A 19,268-nucleotide genomic window follows, 5' to 3' on the forward strand; every position below is an offset into this window, starting at 1 on the left:
GTATATGTATACATATATATGTGTGTGTGTGTATATACATATATATATATATGTTTTATATAAAGCATACACTGGACAAGGGCAAAGAGAAACTTGCTTAAAGTAATTTACACACTATTTGGTCAAGTTACAGACATACAGGGTTCTCAGATTTTGGTGTTTGATTGAAGCATATGAAAATTTTGATCCTTGGTGTTGACCTTCAGAAACAGCAATTTTTGTGGTTCAACGTAATATATACTTTGAACATCTTAAGGCTTTTTCACTGGAGATAGTTACCCTGACAGGTTATTGCAATGTATCTCAATAACACAGCCTTTACATTAAGGGTGAATTTATACTGGGTTCATAAACTAAACATAAAATGTGATGGTATAGTGAAACTAACACCTCTCAATCTCTGAACCCCCGGCTCTGAATTAATGGCTCTTGTGTACATCCTCAGACCCCTTCTGATGTGGTAGGGGTAGAAAGAGAAGCAGTATTCATTTACCTTAGTACCAGTGAGAGGGAATACATGGTATTCTCTGAAGGAGGAAAATGATTGATGGTCATTAAACTCAGCACATATTTATTGAGCATTTATGTTAATAATGGCCTGAGGCACTATGAGATTGGAAAAACACTTTTTAAAAAAAATGAACAAAAAATTAAATTATGTTCCAGATGGTTTTGAAGTTAGATGTCTTATATTGCTCTGGAGTTCTTTGAAAATTGATGAACTTCTGCTAGCCATGGGTATTAACTCTTGGTTGGAATATTTGATTAATCAGAACAAATTATTATTCCTTGACTGTGGTAGGTTATACACACACACACACACACACACACACACACACACACACAATATGTATGTATGTATTTAGTATAATATTTGGATAATGGATCTAGTTTGCAGACTACTTTCTATTACTAGAGTCTAAAAGAGAGGTGTGAATGTGGGATTGAACCCATGGTCATGTGCAGGTGGGCGAGGCCCTTCAAGTGGAGTTTGGGGCACTGGTGACAAGGAACAGACGATTGTAGTTCCCATGGCTAGTGGCCTTTCCCTCTTCCTGGCCCCCCCCCCCCCCCCCCCCCCCCCGCTACTGGTCTTATCTCACACTGACAAGTCAGTGGTAAGGATTTTGCCTTTGGCTCTCAGTTTGTAATATGCATAAGAACTACGAGGAAGCTTGTTGAAAATGCAGACTCAGAGATCCTCCAGAGATTCTGAGGGTCTGGTGGGGACCAGAGAGTTTCTATTTTTAATAAACTCTTCCAGTGACTCTATGCAAGGGCCAATTTTTGAAAAACTCTTCCCAGCTGAGGTTAACGGAAAGGGAAGGCTGAATAAATATAAACATAAATATAGGTAAATCCCCCAATGAAGCAACACGTTAAACAGGGGATAGGTACAATTGAAGTTCTCTTTTTGGTACAAAGCTTAACAATAGGTCATCTCTCATTTACAGAATATTATTTTTGTGGGCCTTTCACGCAGTCATCTTGCACGCTAGTGGTATTTGCTGAAGTGCCTCTTTTTCTCTTCATGTCCTTTCATCTCTTTTTTTTTAAAATTTTTTCATGTTTTATTTTATTTTTGAAAGAGAGAGAGAGAGCACCTGAGCAGGGGAGGGGTAGAGAGAGAGGGGGAGACACAGAATCCAAAGCAGGCTCCAGGCTCTGAGCTGTCAGCCCAGAGCCTGATGCGGGGCTCGAACCCATGAACTGTGAGATCATGACCTGAGTCGAAGTTAGACGCTTTATTGACTGAGCCACCCAGGCACCCCATGTCCTTTCATCTCTTAAGCCTCCTTTTGTCACCCAATCAAAATGAGTCATTTGTTCTTTGAAGACTTATGTTGGTCACTTGTATTATAACCCTTACTCCTGCCTACCCTGAAGTTTTATTAATTCTTTTCATGGCCGTCTCTCCTGCTGGACTTCAAGCTTCTTCAGGGCAGGAATAGTGTCTGACTTCTCACTCCCACTCAAAGCATCTAGAATAGCACCTCTTAACAACTGTTTTATGAATAAATACTGTGTTCGTAAATTGGGGGGGGGGTAGCCTGATCTTCATTTTCCTCAAAGCCAGACTTCATTTCTGAGGTAGCGCAGGTTTTCTCAAGAAACCTATTTCCTAGGTGAGATAATTAAGGCCCAGAAAAGTGAAGCAAGACAAAGCTCACCCTGCAAATGAGCGAGAGTTGGGACTGTGATTCAAGGACGGGAATCCTGGCCCATCCCGGGTAGACTCCATAGAGTTATCAATCAGAGAATGTTTCCTGACCACAAGGGTTGAGAAAGCACCCCGAGGGGATGAGTGAGACCCAGCAAATAACTTCCCCAAGGATTAGATTTTTAACAGTCCTTGTGGTCCAGTTAGGTAGAGCCCTGACTGGCGCCTTTGGGTGGGGCAGGCTGACCCTCTGGGCTGCTGCCAGCCCTTTCGTGTGATGGATTCTCACAGGGACACACTCTGTTTTCTGTGGTCTCTCTGTGATGGGCAGCAGCTGCACGATGAAGCTGATGTGGCGTATGTTTGTTGCTTCTTCAACATGAGCCAACTAGATGTAGCAATTTGACAAAACAGCCAGGCTTTTCAGACTGATTTGCTGGAATCCTGCAGCATCTGGAGGAAACAGGCAATCGATAAAGAGTTGAGGGCCAGGTGAGGTGGGGTTTAGAGACGCCCCAGCCCTTCCATTCCCAAACCTCCATAATAGAAGCTGTTTCCTTCTGCTAACAATTTCCATCCAGCAGGTACCTTCCTCATCCAGAACAGAACTATTCTGGGAAATTTTAGTTCTTTTCTCTCTCTTTATGCCACTCCATTTCTGCCCACATTTTCCTTTCCTTAATCAGGGAGAATGTAAAGTCAAGATGTTGCCTTCACATTAATTCTGGTCACGTTGCTAAACTATTTCCCATACTTTTAATGAGAATCCTTAACAAATTTTTTTCTTTTTAAATTGGCCTGACATTCCATTGTTCCAGGGTTTCACCTTTATCATCTCCATCTTTATTATTTTTTACCATGTTATTTTCTCTCTCTGTTATTAGCTGAGCATTTCCATGATGTCACCACTCCTCAAGTTTTCTGCCTTGTTTTTCTCAGTTTCAGTTTCTAATTCTTGGTTTCAGCCTGATAATGAAATGTACAAACAAAATTACAGTGGGGTGGTTGTTCCTCCTACACTCAACACCATGGTGGCCAAACATCTGAGGGATGGAGTGTCCAGTGGGGAGCTCTCTGGCATTGGTGGAGTTGGAAGAGCCGGTGGAAGGCCAGAAGGTAGGCCATTTGCTATAAGGATTAAGGAGTCAAGAAAAGGATAGCTAGGAAGAACGAAAAGGCTAGCTTAGAGCAGTGCCGAGTGCCCAGGTGGGGGTTTAGTAAATATTTTCCGCTAATGATGATGGGCTGATACAATTTGGCCTCGTGGAGAGAATGCCCAGGGGAACTTTAACAGCCTTCCAATATGTGGGAAGGAAATTCTTTGTTGAAAGGACAGAGAGGAGTACACATCCCAAAGTTGCAACATATCTTTAGCTCTAGCTTCTCCGCTGGCCTCTCTGCCTCTTGCTTACTTCCAGAGTGAGCCCCAAAGTGGTTGTGGGGTGTTGGCTTCCCTGTTTCTTGGCCAGTGGCTGCCTGTGAGTGCAGGCCTCTTCCCTAGATCCCTCTGTCCTAGTTACCCTGCCGTAGATGAGATCACCCTCTCAGCTTAGAGCCACATTTGTTGGGATCAGAAATTGAAAGCAGGGTCTGACTGTGGACTCTATTCATCCCAGGGTTTTGGCTCTAGGTCTTAGTATAACCAAGAAGGAAAATTCTAAATAAAGGATTCCCCCCTTTTTCTTTCCATTACTCCTAAGGGTTAATATTCTCTGCCTCCCACACTCTTCCTTAATACTCAACTAGCCTTTGGTTACTAGGCTCTGGTGGGTCTGAGCCTTGTTGGTTGGGGATATTGGTCCTAGAATTTTCCCCTGGCATTCTCGGCTCTTCTAGAGAGTCAGAATTTTCCTAAACTGCATCTATTCCCTCAGCGATGTAGCTTGGCAGGCACACTGTTTATTAGCATTAGGGGCAAGGAGCGCCCAGCAGTGGCCAAAACAACACCTCTGTGAGCCTCAACTGACAGAGACAGTTCCATCCTGAAGTTTCTGGGTCCCAGGTATCTGGCATGGTGGCAGGTGCTGAGAGAAGGTGACCTCTGGTGGTCACTGGATTAATGTGATTATCTGAGCCAGTGATTTTGTACAGGTGTGTGTGTGTGTGTGTGTGTGTGTGTGTGTGTGTAAGTAACACTTATGCGTATAGTATTCTCTTAGCACTTGTATGAGGGATTTATAAGAACTTTGTTTCTTTGGCTATTCTTTCTTAGCCCTTTTTTGTTTTTGCTGGGCCTTTCATCTCTTCTCAAACATTAGAAATTGGAGGGCCCCAAGATCCAATCAAGATACTTTCTCTGATTACATTTTTTTCTTGGTGACCTCATAGAGATTCATGGCTTAAAACCCATCCATACACTGGAAGTTCCCACATTTATGGTCCCAGCTCTCTCACCCTTCAAGTGCAGACTCCTATCCAAATGTGCACATGGATGTCCCGGAAACATCTCCGAGTTAAAATGGCCCAGACAGAGATCTTTCTCCCACCTGTCCCCCAAATCCAGTCTTTTCCAGCCAGCAGGGTCTGCTACATTGCTGCATTTTCTCAGGCCGTCAGCCCTGGGGTTTTTAATTCTTCTTTTTCTTACAGCCTATGTGCAGTCTATTAGCAAATCTTGACAGCAAATCCTTGAAAATATATCTGAGAATTTCTGACTACCTCCACTATCATTTTTGCCTCTGGACAATATATTATCAACCAGTGACCATTTAAAAGTACATATCCAATTATTTCACTTATTTATGAAAAACCCTCCGGTGGTTCTCATCTCACTCACAACACAGTCTGAAATATAACTGTGGTCTGCGAGGCCCTACATGATCTGGCTCCTGATGCCGCCTCTGGCCTTCCCTCCCCATCAGAGCCATCCTTGGCTCCCAGCACAGGTGATACCCAGCACCCCCTCAGCAAGGGTATTTGTTCTCTCTGGAACACACTTATCCAATATATTACGCATTCTCATCCCCTCACTCTGGTCTCTGGTAAAAATGTTCCCTTATCGAGGGTCTTTCTCTCCCCAGTACACATCGTCCTTCTGTGCCCTTGTCCTGCTTCATTGTTTCCAAAGTCCTTGTCAGTGCCTGTTATCAGGCAGATATTTGCTTCCTGTATGTCTCCCAATTAGAATATCAGCTCCGTGAGGATGTGGGCTCTGCCATTCATGCTGTACCCCCAGGGCCTGAGACAGTGCTGGCCCGGGACAGTGCTTATCTGTCGGATAAATGAGTATCTGCTATTTGTGTTTAATTTTTTGACTCAATAATTTGAAGATCTAGCTAATTCCAACCACCAAAATTAAATTATGAAATTTGATTTCTACTGTAAATCTGCTTTTTCTGTATGATAACTTGCCTTTTTCAGAGTTCACATTACATTGTGTATCAAATCTGATAGAAGAAAATTGTACAAATATACCAAAAGATGGAAAGTTGTGTCCCATGAACAATAACATAATCAGAGTAAGATATATATAATAAGCAATGATAATTATAAAACAAAATTTTTCCTATAGAAAACTATTTTTTAAAATATATATTACTGCTTATACTTGGTAGCATTGTAAGTATTAGTTTCGGTATTTAAATCAAAATTCAATATGTTGGTATTTTACATTTTGCCTAAAACATTTTATAGATGCAAGACCAGCAAAGTGTGTTAAATCTTAAAACTCCCTAGAGCAAGAATAACGTGGCACACAATATTTTCCCATGATGTGCATAAAACAGACAGTTCCAGGGCTCACAATGCTGAGCCATGTTGCTGCACGTAAGTTGGAGTGTGCTGGGATGTCCTCGTCAAAGGAGATTCCTTTTGTGGGTTGTCACATCCCAAGGTGCTGACATATGTCGGTCAAATTCTGTCTCAGTGAGATAACTGTGTAACAAAACTTTTTAGTCTCCTTCAGTGGCCCACATAGTAGCTAAGGAACCAAGATGAGTTGGATGATCTCAGGGAGATTGCGGCAGTGGACTTTGGTTGAAACTGACCTTTCCCTCCTCTGAACTCATGAACAGCACCATGGGCCACTCGTATTGCAACATACGAGGTGCTTTTGCTGTGTTCATGCTCTGGTCCCTCTCCCTCTTGGACTGTAAGCTCTTCTAGGGCAGAAGATGTATCTGATTCATATTTTCTGTTCCCAACAAAACCTGGCACAGTGCCTGGCCGACAGCAGGGGCTCAAAAAATATTTATTAACCAGACTCACAGATTTAGTCAGATAGTTTTGACTTCTGCAGTGCAAATGTTTAACCCACAGAAAAACCCAGGTTTATAACAAAGATGTCACATTTCCTAAAGGCCATTTGTTTTCTGTTGACAGTTTTATCTTATTTTAGATGTTAAAGACTTCAACAAGCTGTTTTATGGTGAAACTCTTTTAAAAATCAACTATTAAGGGTAGTAATCAGGGTTGGCCCTTTGTTTTTAAAAATGGGTCATGGGGCACCTGGGTGGTTCAGTCAGTTAAGCTTCCAACTTCGGGTCAGGTCACGATCTCATGGTTTGTGAGTTCAAGCCCTGCGTCGGGCTCTGTGCTGACAGCACGGAGCCTGCTTTGGATTCTCTGTCTCTGTCTCTCTCTCTCTGTCTCTCTCTCTCTCTGCCCCTCCCTGTTTGTTCTCTCTCTCTCTCAAAAATAAAAACAAACAGTAAAAAGGGCACATGTTGTGAATCCCTTTAGCAGCAAGTTTATGTAATGTTTGGTGGGTACCTAGTCATTTCTCTGTAACACCTTAATCTGATGTGTATTATATACAAAATTTACATTTGTTGATTGTTTGATGAGTTTGAAAATGAAAGCTCGTGGATTAAAATTACATTCTAAACCTATGAAATAAATCTGTGGCTTCTTCAGTGCTTTCTGACATCTGCATGTGGCCCTTGGGAAAGCCTTGGTGAAGGGAACATGCTGCTAATGGCCCTGGTGAATGAGTCAGACCAACCCTAGCTCACAGAATTGCCTTCATATGGGAAGTCTGGAGCTGGCTTTTCCAGTTTCAGCCAGCTAGAGGGCCCCTGCTTCCCCTTGCTCTCCTGCCTGATCCTCCTCAGGCTAACTGGACACTGTCTGCAGTCAGTATGGATGGGAAGACGATCCAGGAGCAGGGATCTTTCCAGCATCTAATGCCTCACACCGCCTTTACCGTTATTCAGAGGCAGGACAGTAGGAATCAGCTCTACAGCCTGTCATCCCAGGGGTCCCTTTGAAAGCCTCTGTGATTGCTGGTGGTCAGGGTCAATTGTGCAGATGTCTTTAAAAGTGTCTCACTAGTGACCAGAAAGTTACTTTGTCAAGATGACAGATGGACTGCGAGCAGCCCCTCCACCCTGCCTGTGTTCCCTGTGATGTCAGCTCCATTTACTTGTCAAGAGCAGGTATTTTTGTAGCTCCCAACAGTGCACAAGCTTTCACGGGCAACCTGAGAAAACTCTTCTGTTCTGTTCTGTGAAAAATCTGCTCCGTGGCTCGTTGTTGACCCACAGGAATGAGGGACATGTGAGGACCTGGTGAGTCCCACCCACTGTGGAAGATGTAGGAAGTGGCATGTGCTGACGAGGGGGACACCTTTCAGGGCTGGCCCCAAGAGGAGGTGGTCTGCCACCTCCCACCATCCCGGCAGGACACCAATGGGATCTAAGACACTCCATCTCTACGCTTTGGACGTTTGCATTCTTGGCAGAGAATCCTCTATGTGCGTGATTGACAGGGTCCGTTGACCTCTCAGCCTCTTTGTCTAGCCAGAGAGCCTGGTTTGTACATGGTGGTGGGTCAGAAGAGGCACTGCCACGATCATCTCTCCACGCATCCTTCCTGGACGTCACATCGCAACCTTTCCTGTGGGAGGTGCTCCAACTTTATTATTATGTTTAGCTCCTTCACTCCTCAGTCTCTCCAATACTCCCGCCAAACTAGTGGGCAGCCTCCACGCCACTGCCCAGAGAGGAGGAAGCCCGGTTTGTGCCCTCAGCATCATAGATGTCGCTGGTGGTTGGACTTGGCCTCCCATCAACTGGAGAGTAAAAGAACTCACCAGAAATGCATACAAATGTTCAGAGAATTTCATCTCCCCTTTCTTCTTTGTTTTCTTTTTGGGTGGAGGAAGAAACAGATTCATTATTCTTCATGTGCTGAAGGGCGCACAGCAAAGTAAAATCATCAAAGGTGCTGGGAGAGACAGCTGGACCGCTTGTGCTGGAGGCTGCGTTACTTTGAAGGATTTCACCCCCTCTCACCCCTGGTCCGGAATCTGTAGACATTTCCTCTGTATCACCGGCCCCATCCCACGTCCCAGCTGTTTGATTCCCTTTTGGTTGGCTGGGGAGGAGAGAGGAGCGGGCTTGAGAATTTGGGCAAAATTAAGGAAGGATGCCCACATTTATTCCTCTCGCTTCACATATTTGGCTCCCGTCTCCTGGCAAAAGGGGACCAGCCTATCTTCTGGTTTTCCCTTCTGCTTCTGAGGGCTGGAGTTGTCAGAGCCGCGCCTGTGGCAGGGTCCGATGTGCGAGGTCACCGGCTGCTTTGTGTCCCATCCATTACAGTTCCATGAACGTGGTGCTACCCGCAGACCCTCGCTTATAAGACGTACGGTGTAATAAAAACCAGGCAGTGCTACTTTCTTTGGGCTACTATTTTTATTTGGTGGTTATTTCTTTTGTGTTCTGCCATCTCTAATGTTTTGGTTCTATTTCAAAATATGATTAAACAGAATGAGGAGCTGTCTGACACTGCCCTGTTTTAAATCAGAGTTGTGCTTGAGTAGCCGGGACATTCTAATGGCCTGCGTTTCTTTGTTCTGAGGGTTTCTTGAAAAGGAGAAAAAAAAAAAAGAAAGAAAAAAGAAAAAAAACAATACCACCAGACCTAAATCCTTAAACAGCATAGAACCCAAAACAATCCCTTCCAACAAACGAAGGCCCATTAAAAAAGAATTGAAATGTTAGGTAAGTTAAATATAAAAGGCCTCCTTATTAATCCCCCGTTGCTTCTTCTGGCACGTGTCATATTTTCAAGGTACAATATCAGGAGAGCACTGTCACTTAGTGATGTATTAGGGCCATATATCATCAGAACATCGTCTTTGTAGAGGATATGGGTACTAAAAGACACGATTCTGGCCAGACAGAACAGCAGGGGGCCTTACTTCTTTTCTCCAGCCCCCCCTTACCCCTCCTGCCTTTTTCTTTAATCTCCCTCTGTTTTGTGTTGCAGAGAAGTGAATTTCTTCATGGGATATGACTTGTTGCAAAATAATCGGGGGGCCCCGGTGGGCTTCATAAAGTCTTTTAAATGGCTGAGTTTCAAGGGCAGCTTTGTTCAGAGTTTGCACTGTTCGCAGGGCCGGGGAAGGCCGCATTTGCCAGGGTCCAGGTCTCCAGGGGAAAGGCTCGCTGAGCCTAGACAGGAGGAAGAAAGAATAACACTCCCAGATGTAGTGCAGTGAATTGTGTTGTCCTTGCAAGATGCTTGCACATTAAGTCTCCAAAAATATGTTCTTGCAAGGGATTTTTACCTTAAGACTCCAAAAGTGTGGCCTCCGGGTGCTACCAGCCTCCCGGAGAGACACCCTCCTGCTAAAATTGAGGAAGCAATGACAGGGCTCGGAGGCTAAGGATCCAGGTTCTGATCTGTTTTGCAAATGACCAGGCTCTCAGAAATTGAGGCTTGTTTTGAGTTTTAAGCCAGAGACTTAATCTGTCTATCTTAAAATGCACTATTTTTATTCATGTGTTCAAAATGAAACCATAAACCACTAAGGTTTATAATGGTCTGAAAATGAGGAGTGCTTAACAAAGGCAAACATTTAAATTCCTAGCTCTGAGGGAGAGATGGCTCATCTTAGCCTTTGAACCAAATTGTGTAGCATTGTGATTTAATCACCAACACCGCTATCAGTGAGTCCTGGCTTTGAATCTCTGCCCTGACTAGCTGTGTAAACCCAGGGAAGCCCTTAAAACTCTCTGTGCTTCAGTTTTCTTATCGAAAACAATAGGGGTAAATTGGTACCTTCTTGAGACTTGTCGCAAAGGTTAAAAAGGATATAATACACAAAACATGCTCAGCACAGTCTGGCAAATAGTAGATTTTCTATAAATGCCAGGTACTCTTAATAGTTCAGCACCCTGCCCGGAAAACTATATGCCACTTCATTGTTCGGTTAGCAATGGATTGGCTCTCTCGCTTTGGCTATTAAAGGAATTTGCAAAGAGTGGTGGAGGTTGGGGGTTCAGAAAGGTCTGAAAATGCTAATTTACATTAAAAGCAAGGGCCATCGACACCTGCCACCTTTCCTACTGACCTCAGACACCTCCCACCTCTTGTACTGACCTCACTCAATTGGGGAAGAAAAGAGATCTTGGGAAACATTCTCTTGCCTGGGAAGTTTGAGTCATTTTCCTTACTAATCGCCCTTTCCTCACTTTTGAAATGGTTTTGTTAATTTTTTCTCTCTTTCCATTTTTTTTTCTTCCTATTTTCATTGAGCTGAGAGATATGGCTCAGAGACTCATACTTGTAACTAAAGCTTTGTAGTGGACCAAATTTCCCCCATCCCTTTTTTTTCTTCCAGCTCATTCTGTGCAAGAATTATGGGGAAGTCAATTGTACTATCAGTAATAAAGGACGAGCAAGTAAAAGCTTAATTAAAACAATAAATCATCAATCAAATTTAATATTGCCACTGGCAACCACTGAACTATCTCAGTTCCCCCCACCCACCCGGTGATTATTGTCTCAGAGATCAAGAACAGATTTTGTCCGAAGGAGACAGGCTGGAGCAGGTACAGGCTTGTGTTGGCTCCTCTATGAGCGCTCATGCTCCCTTGGAAAGGATTTCCCTTGACCGTATGTTCCAGAGAATCACTGTATTTTATGTCCCATTTGTCAAACCCACTGACAAGCAATGGAACCTGCCCACTCTGGGTCTTTTCTTTCAGCCTTTGCCTGTATCTCTGAATTCTAGAACCATGCCATTCTGCAGTCCAGTCTGTTTGCCCAAGTCCCGGTCCAGCCCTTGCACGGTGCCTTTGACAGGTTACCTTATAAAAGGGCCGGAGACCTTGTGTGTTGGGCCCAGGTGGCCTCTTTCCGGAAGATTTCCAGACTAGCTCAGCTACATACTAATCTATTCCTAAAATCTCAACAGTCATGTAGGAGCTAACCTAATTCTAATATGATACACCCATAAATTTTAATGCTGTGCCTTAGCAACTAACCTCCCTGGCTGGCCCCTTAATCCAGGCCTGGGAACCAGGTTGTGTTCCCAGGTCCACTGCTCGCTAGCTCTTTGAGGGACCTGAGACACTTAACTTCATTGTGTACCATTCCCCCATCTGCAAATCTTAAGAAACCTGTGAGGATTAATGAAATAATGTCTGCTGAGCGCTTTAGAAGAAAAGTGCTATGTAAACTTGAAGTATTATTCTTCTGTTTATGAGAAGTTTTATAATATCGCCTAGGAGAAATTGTGACCTGCGTTCAAAGGTACCATAAAGTTCCCTTCGGCTCTTTTGGGGCTGGATTTGGGTTACAACGGGGGACTTCAAGGAAAAGTTGACCTCTTTAACTTCATGCATGGGGAGACTAGAAATTCCACGGAGAATACATGTGCTGATGTCGGATCACCTTCCTCCTTGGGAAACTTGACACAAGATATTTGTAATCCTAAAAACAAATTCCTCTGTGATCAATCTTGAGACTCTCGAGTAGTGAAACACCATTGAGAAAAAACAAAACAAAACAAAACAAAACACCATTTTTCTCACAGAGAAAAATAATTTGATTCGGGGTCAAAATGTCCTATCTGTGCTCACCGCCCACGATGGCTTTTGAGTCAAGGTGACATTCCCGCTTGGTCCCAGAAGCTGCACTGCAGTTTTGGTGTGATCTGCTAACGTGTGACGTCTTGTTTCCTCCAACACTGTAGGTTTCTGGAGAACAGAGAGGAAGCTTGTAGCATGACTCCTCGCTCCAACGGCACCGCGTACCGTGGCACACATATCAAGTCTTCAGTTTGGTTGCTCTAGAACTACACTGTGTCTTTATTTGTCAGAGTTGTCATGCTGGGCATCCGTCCCCTGACAGTAGCTGTTGATGAAGGGGACAGATGAGTCAGGGTTAATATGGGTCCACTCCCATGGACGTTTGCATTTTGGTAGGGGGATTCTGGAGGGCAACACAGTCTTAGAAGCTCCTCCTCCAGTAAGACTGCCATGATTCAATGACAGAGTTGGGGGGTGGGGGTTGCACATACATAGGAGGAAGGGATAGTCTTCAGGGCTTCTAATGGAAGAAAGACAGCCACTGTCAGTTACCTCTTTATCTCCTCTATGATACTCCCTGGCCTGTGGACTTCATTGACGTATTGAGTGTTGTTCATCCGGTCAGAGAAAAGTATTGCAACTTCACAACCTTCTTGATTTTCTGCAAAAGGGTCTGGCACTTAGAATTTGGTAGTTTGCCAAATGACAGCTGTTTGCCCCCAAGGGCAGGGTTTGGTTTTATAAGAGACAAGGACTGAAGGGAAATAATGCCATCTTCTAGGAAGACACTCAGGTGGTCTGCCAGCTTCCTAATATGGCTGTAGAGTCTCAGCAGGCGGGGCACCGGATATTTTTGTTTTTATTCTTATTTCAAGATATTTGAGGTACAGTTTCAGAGTCTAAAAATAGAGTATCTGCCTGTTGACCTTTCTCCCTGATCGGTCTCATCATATTAGCTGCTGTGTTTTCCTCTCCAGATTTCTATTTTATTATTATTTTTTAAAATATAAATGAAAGGTCAGGTAATACTTTACATATTTCATAATAGGATTGGTCCCGGAAGAATCTGAGAAAAAAAAAAAAATCAAGACATTGGCTTGAAAGAGAACAAAAGCATTTCAAAAAACATTTTTTTTCTACTTGCAGAAAGCAAACAGGAAAATCTCCCAGTGGTGATCGGCTATCTTCTCTATAACCCCACTACCACTTCCCTGCAGTGGGAGATCATTTCCCTCAACAGCAGACGCTGAAAAATGTTCAGGAGCCACTACCGGGTCTCATGGTCCCAATTCCTAAGCCCAGGGAACTCTGTGCTACCATCTAGTGGCAGACTTCAGACACAACAAGCTGGCTGCGGGAATCCTGTTTGAACTTGGCTGTGGCTGGAGCTGTGGTTTGGCTCACATCCTTATAGAGCTTTGTTGCCAGCCATGTAGACTTTTTCTTTTTTACTCCCTATGCCCCCCCTTCTATTTTTGCATGTTGGCACTTCATTTCATGTGCCTCCAGAGGTATGTTTGGGGTTTTGATATATTCAGTCTTTTGGAAAGGAGGCAATAATGCAGATACCTTTGACAACAGGTAAATCACAGGCAGGCTGACCCTAGAAAGTGATAAACACCAGGAGACAGAGACAGAGCATGAAAAATGTGATAAGGCTTATTACTCTTAAACACTGGCGAGGTCTGTTTTTTAGAACATTCTGACATTTTCCTGCAGTGCTTTTCTACCACTGTGTCTGTTGCTTAGATTTGGAGAGATTCAAGCCCAAGCTGGAATCTCTGGGAAGTCTGTTTGGGGATGCCAGTCTAGATTTCAGAGATATATAGGCACAGCTACCTATCAGATATCCAGAATGGTTAGAATTGTCCTCATTACCAGAAAACAGCTGGTGTTTGTACACCTTCCCGTGGTTGGTGATGACAAAGCTCTGTGGAGTTATCCTGCTGCTGTTAGAGAGCTCACTTCACTTGTGTGGAACGACTGGGAAGGCACCAGTCTCCCCTGGGGCTTCTGGGCCGGGACATTGTTTTGTTCTTGTCTGTATCCTGAGTGCCTGGAAGTTGCAAAGTGCAACACTTAAATGTTTGCCTTTGGAGTCAGACAAACCTCTCTTTGCATTCCAAATCTGACTTTTATGTGACCCTGGGCAAGTTTCTTAACCTTGGTTCCTCATCTGTAAAATGGGGGTGATGTGGATTTTTTTGGGTGAAATAATGCATATAAAATTCTTAGCACAGAGCCCGGTACACAGAACGTGTTTGGTAAGTATGAATCAGCATCAGAAAAGGCTTCTTGAGTGAAGAAGTGAGCCAAACGAGCCATGGCCTTGCATCAGGGCAGAGGACACTTGGCGCACATGGGGATGAGGAAGCCAGCGGAGATGGGCTGCTGCAGGAGTGGCTTCGTGCGTGCGGCTTCTCACCAGAGCCGCCGGCTGCAGCCCAGTGTTCTTGTCTTGCCGCAAAATCAGTGACAGCAAAGCGAGTGGTCTTAATTAACCTGTGCTTAAATTTACTCTGTAGCTGCTGGACTCAATTAAGGAGACAGAGGAATCAGCCTCTGACCAGCAATGCTCTGTAGTTTTTCTTGCTTTCTTCGAGGGCCTGCGATTCTAAGCATGTGCTTCATATCCTTGTCAACCAGACACCAAGGAGATGATCAGATATGGTGGCTTGGTAGAATATGAAAAAACTCCAAATGTCATTAGAAGGGGGGAAATCCTGCAGTAAAAGTAGAGCTAAAGTTTAGGTTTGGGGTGTGTGTGTGTGTGTGTGCGAGAGAGAGAGAGAGGGAGGGAGAGAGAGAGGGAGAGAGAGAGAACAACAAAAAAATTCCAGATGTGCAGCTACAAACCATCTGGTTGGAATGACTTTTGTGCTGGACTGTAATTATAAGCTATTTATTATGAATCTTGGGATCCTGTTATGGATTTTGACTGGCTCCCAGGTTTCTAATTTAGCAAAGGATTCCTATATTTAAGAAAGTGTGGGTCTTCCTATTTATCAGACCCTGAATTGTGTCTCATACCCACTCTGACCGCCCTTAGAGCTTTGAACTCCCCATGCCTGAGGACTTTCCCCTCCAGAGAGGAGATGCACTTGGGGGTGGCCCTTCCCTAAAGCTGCAGCCAGGTTTGCATAAGCCGTGCTAACGGAAGTTCTGCTTAGAAAGTGTGTTCACTTCCAGAGTCTTGGGGTGGGGGTGGGGGCGGGGTCGGTATCAAACTGCGGCTTGTGGGAACTGCACTTTGCCAAATGAAGTCACTGTTAATGATGCCAGGCAGCGTATATCCCTGATCATTGCTCATGATGACTTCAGTGGTAGTGGAGGGACACTATTAATATTTTAAAATATACCTCTTAAATTTGAGTTGTGACCATACTATGTATTTTGCTTGTAACTTGAGAAAAATTATGAGAATCAGTTGAAGGGCTGTGACCTACAGTGAGTCTTGATGCAGCCATCATTATGAAGGAGAGGGGGAGGGAAAGAGCTTTGGAGGGCTGGGAGCTGGGCCACCTGGGTTCAGATTATAGGTCTACCATCACTTGAGGGACTGCTGACAGCTCCCGAACCCATCTCAGCCTCACTGGGAACAAGAATGTGCTCCGTAGAGTGGCTGCACGTTGGAATTACCTGGGAAGCTCGGGAAGCACCCAGGTCTCATCCTCAGATCAATCAGCTCGGAGCTTCAGGGGGTGGGAGACAGTGCCGTCTTTGTTAAGAACCACACAAGGGTCCTGGTTTGCAGCTAAGGATGAGGACCACAGATTGTGGGAGGAAATGAGGTTAGCTCCGTGAAGGACCTTATCACATAACAGACACCAAAAAGGGAGGGGGGGGGGGAAGAATGGATTCCTCAGGTCATATATATATACCTTCTCTGAGCAGCAGTTTTCTTGTTTATCAACTGGGGATATGAATAATGCTTATCTCGCAGAAGTTAAGTAGGAATGAAAGCCATAGCGCCTAGCATATAGGAGAAATTTACTGAAACTCAAATCTTGTTGAGGTTTGTGACATTGTATTCTTGGTGCACGTGTATCCAGTCTGTGTATAAACAGGCATATACATCACGTTTGGGTCTTCTCTGAGACATTTTAACAGCTAACCTTTCAGGATAAAACCGAAGATGCAAATGCTCACCACACTTCATTAGCATAAGTGCTAATATAATGCAGCTGTCCCATGGCTATAAAACACTGACGCCTGTGTCTCTGCTTGGCGTGGGGAATATTATTTTTTCTCTAACTGAGCTGATTCAATACTCAACTTTGTCATTATTTGAGTTGGAACTTTAGATTGCTGCATTTTAATGCACTCTACTATTAAGGATTGTTGGACGGCTGTGTGCAAATATTTTTGTTCTCACGATGCAGTCCTGGCCCAGGTAGCCCAATGGGCAAAATATGATTTACACAAATATTATCGTTCCTATAGTGTATACTAAAGAGAAACTTTAGAACAGAGCGGGAGAACACTTTTCTCTCGGCGTTCGGTTATCTGGGTTACGTTGGTTTCTGAAGAAGGGACTTTTCATCCCTTCTCGTGTGCCCTTCTCAAAAGTTCTGTGTTTCTGGATGACTATTTCTGTTCCAGAGAGAGCGAAATCCTATTTGCTTTCGTGAGTGTTCTTGCCAAGATGAAGGCAAGATAGGAAGAGGGAGGCTAGGAAAACCTGTGTCAGGCTTCTGGGGATTCTGTTTGGAGTTGCTTTCAAATGTCTCTTGTCTCTTTTTGCCTAGAACAAGGAAGTGACCTGTAAGAGAGAGAAGTGCCCAGTGCTGTCAAGAGACTGTGCCCTGGCCATCAAGCAGAGGGGAGCCTGTTGTGAGCGGTGCAAAGGTGACTTATGTCTTGGCCGCCTTCTCTTCTGGCCGTCGCTTCGGGCATTTTTATTTCTCTTTTTCTCACCTTCCTCTTCACTCGGCTCTTGGCTGGGGTGCAAGTGGGTGTTGGGAGGGAAGCTAGTGTGTGTGTATGTGTGTGAGTTTGGGGAGGTTGGTAGTAATAGGGACTCTTCTAATGGAGGGAAGAAAGAAGAGTGGCCATCTGCATATTTGGTTTCCTTTCGAAGGCAAGTGGCTTAAGTGTGACAGAGATGCTACAGACATGATGCCTATGTATGTTGGTATTCACATGTGCACTGTTTCTTTTGTCAAGAAGTTTCAATGGTTTCTCCTGGCTGCATGCTCACCCTGCCTTCCTCTGCCAGAGGAGTAAGCCCGAATTTTATCATTTTGATCCCTATTCATTTTTTTCTTAACTTCAAAAATGAATCAACGTTGCTCCCCTCACCTTGGAAGCCTTTCTAACATATCCTTACTCCAACCTCGTTTTCCACGGCCCTCCAGTGCACGCACTCTCTCTTGAACATGCTGTTCCTGCTGTAGCCGCTTAGCCTCGGCTCAGGTCTCTCCTCCCCACCTGTCCACATGCTGCCTGTGCTTAAGGCCCCCAGCCTACATTGTCTATGTTTCTGTGGCACACAGAAGTCCACATGGGTTCTTCATGGCTGTGCTTTTTCTCCTTCATCGCCTTGTTTGCGTTTGTAAGTCCTTGGGGACGGGAGCCGTGTCATGCTCTGACATCGCCTTGTGCCTAACAGAGGGGGTCCCTTGAGAGGCAATGAGAGCATCATGGCTCAGGATATGGGCTCTGGAGTTACACTGCTATGCCAGAGTCCAGCAGTCCCGGGCTGTGGAGTATTTACCAAAGTTCATGTCCACTAGGAACCTCAGTATGTGACCTTATTTGGAAATAGGACCTTTGGAAGTATAATTAGTTAAGATAAGGTCATACTGGCTGAGGGTGGCCCCAAGTCCAATATGACAAGTGTCTTTAGACCAGGGAGTGGAGACAGGCAGATACACAGAGAAGACAACCATATTATGGGAAAGGCAGATATAAACACCTGCGCTCTGTTCCCTGGGACTCCCGTTCAGTTGTTCTGGGGAGGGGGATAGGTGTTTGTCTTTTTAAATTTTTTTAAATGTTTATTTGTTTTTGAGAGAGTGGGGGAGGGGCAGAGAGAGAGGGAAGCACAAAATCTGAAGCAGGCTCCAGGTTCTGAGCTATCAGCACAGAGCCCAACGTGGGGCTCGAACCCACAAACTGTGAGATCATGACCTGAGCCAAAGTCAGATGCTTAACCAACTAAGCCACACAAGCCACTCTCTGAAGCCATTTTTTTTTTTAAATGTTTATTTCTGGGAGACAGAGAGACAGAGTGGGGGAGGGGCAGAGAGAGAAGGACCCACAGAATCTGAAGCAGGCTCCAGGTTCTGATCCATCAGCACAGAGCCTAATGTGGGGCTCGAACCCACGAACCGCGGGATCATGACCTGGGCGGAAGTCGGACGCTCAACCGACTGAGCCACCCAGGCGCCCCGGTCTGCAGCCATTTTTAATGACAACCCATGAGTCTCAATATTCAGTAAAGATCCTGTGAACTTTTTAAAACATACTATTATGTAAAATCCACATTTCAAGAATTAATGCCCAATTGTGTGTTAATAACTACAGTTATTGTAGTAAACTATTTAGTTAAAAAGTTAAAAACTAAAAAAGCAAAATCAAACCCAACAGAGAGAGATTAGAGTTAAGCCACCACAAGCCAAGGAGCACCTGGAGACACTAGGAGGCAGGAGAAAGCAAGGAGGGGCTCTTCCCAAAGCCTTTACAGGGAGCACAGCCCTGCCAACACCCTGATTTTGGACTCCTGGGCTCCAGAACTGTGAAAGAGTAAATGTCTGTTGTTTAAAGCCACCAAGGTTGTGGTAATTTATTATGGTAGCCCCAAGAAAAGAATACACCAACATCTCTACTTAGGCAGGTAAAGATATGGAATCTCTCCCCCAGTTCCCTCCTATATATGGGGGTAATAATTGTGTTGGAGGCAGTTGAGTGGGAAGGTCCATTCAAAGTGCTTAGCACAGCCTGACATGTAAGCGTTTCTCAGTTAATTTCAGTATAGTAGGTGCTCTTTAAATATTTGGTAACTGGACTATAAAAATATACCTTCTGAAGCCTTTTTGGAGCAGGGGTGAGTGGGCTGGGATGATATTTTTTCAGAGCCTTTTGCATCAACCATTTACCTATTGCCTTCTTACAAGTTGGGAGTCAGATGTTTTACCCATTTGACTTCTGAGAGCTATCAATGCGAGGCCTGAAATGGTAATTTATTAGGAATCTCCCAAGCAGATGGTCAGATAAAGCGATTCTAGTGAAAAACACATTAGCGAGCCAGTGTGTGTCCAAGTTACTGTTGTTTCACCTTAAAGAAGCTCCTCTATTCATTCTTTATTTTTTGAACTGCTTATTTGCTGTCTTCATCTTTCAGC

At 44.4% G+C, this 19,268-nt stretch overlaps 1 protein-coding gene across 1 annotated transcript in view; it reads left to right on the forward strand.

Moving 5' to 3' along the window:
* BMPER (BMP binding endothelial regulator) overlaps positions 1 to 19,268 on the forward strand; it is a 246,556-nt gene that overhangs the window by 14,038 nt on the left and 213,250 nt on the right. The window contains exon 3 of the mRNA XM_049641682.1: positions 16,671 to 16,770. Within this exon, the coding sequence (XP_049497639.1) occupies positions 16,671 to 16,770 (100 nt within the window). The remainder of the gene's footprint in view (positions 1 to 16,670; positions 16,771 to 19,268) is intronic.

Source organism: Panthera uncia, chromosome A2 (genome assembly GCF_023721935.1).
Source record: "Panthera uncia isolate 11264 chromosome A2, Puncia_PCG_1.0, whole genome shotgun sequence".
NCBI lineage: Eukaryota > Metazoa > Chordata > Mammalia > Carnivora > Felidae > Panthera > Panthera uncia.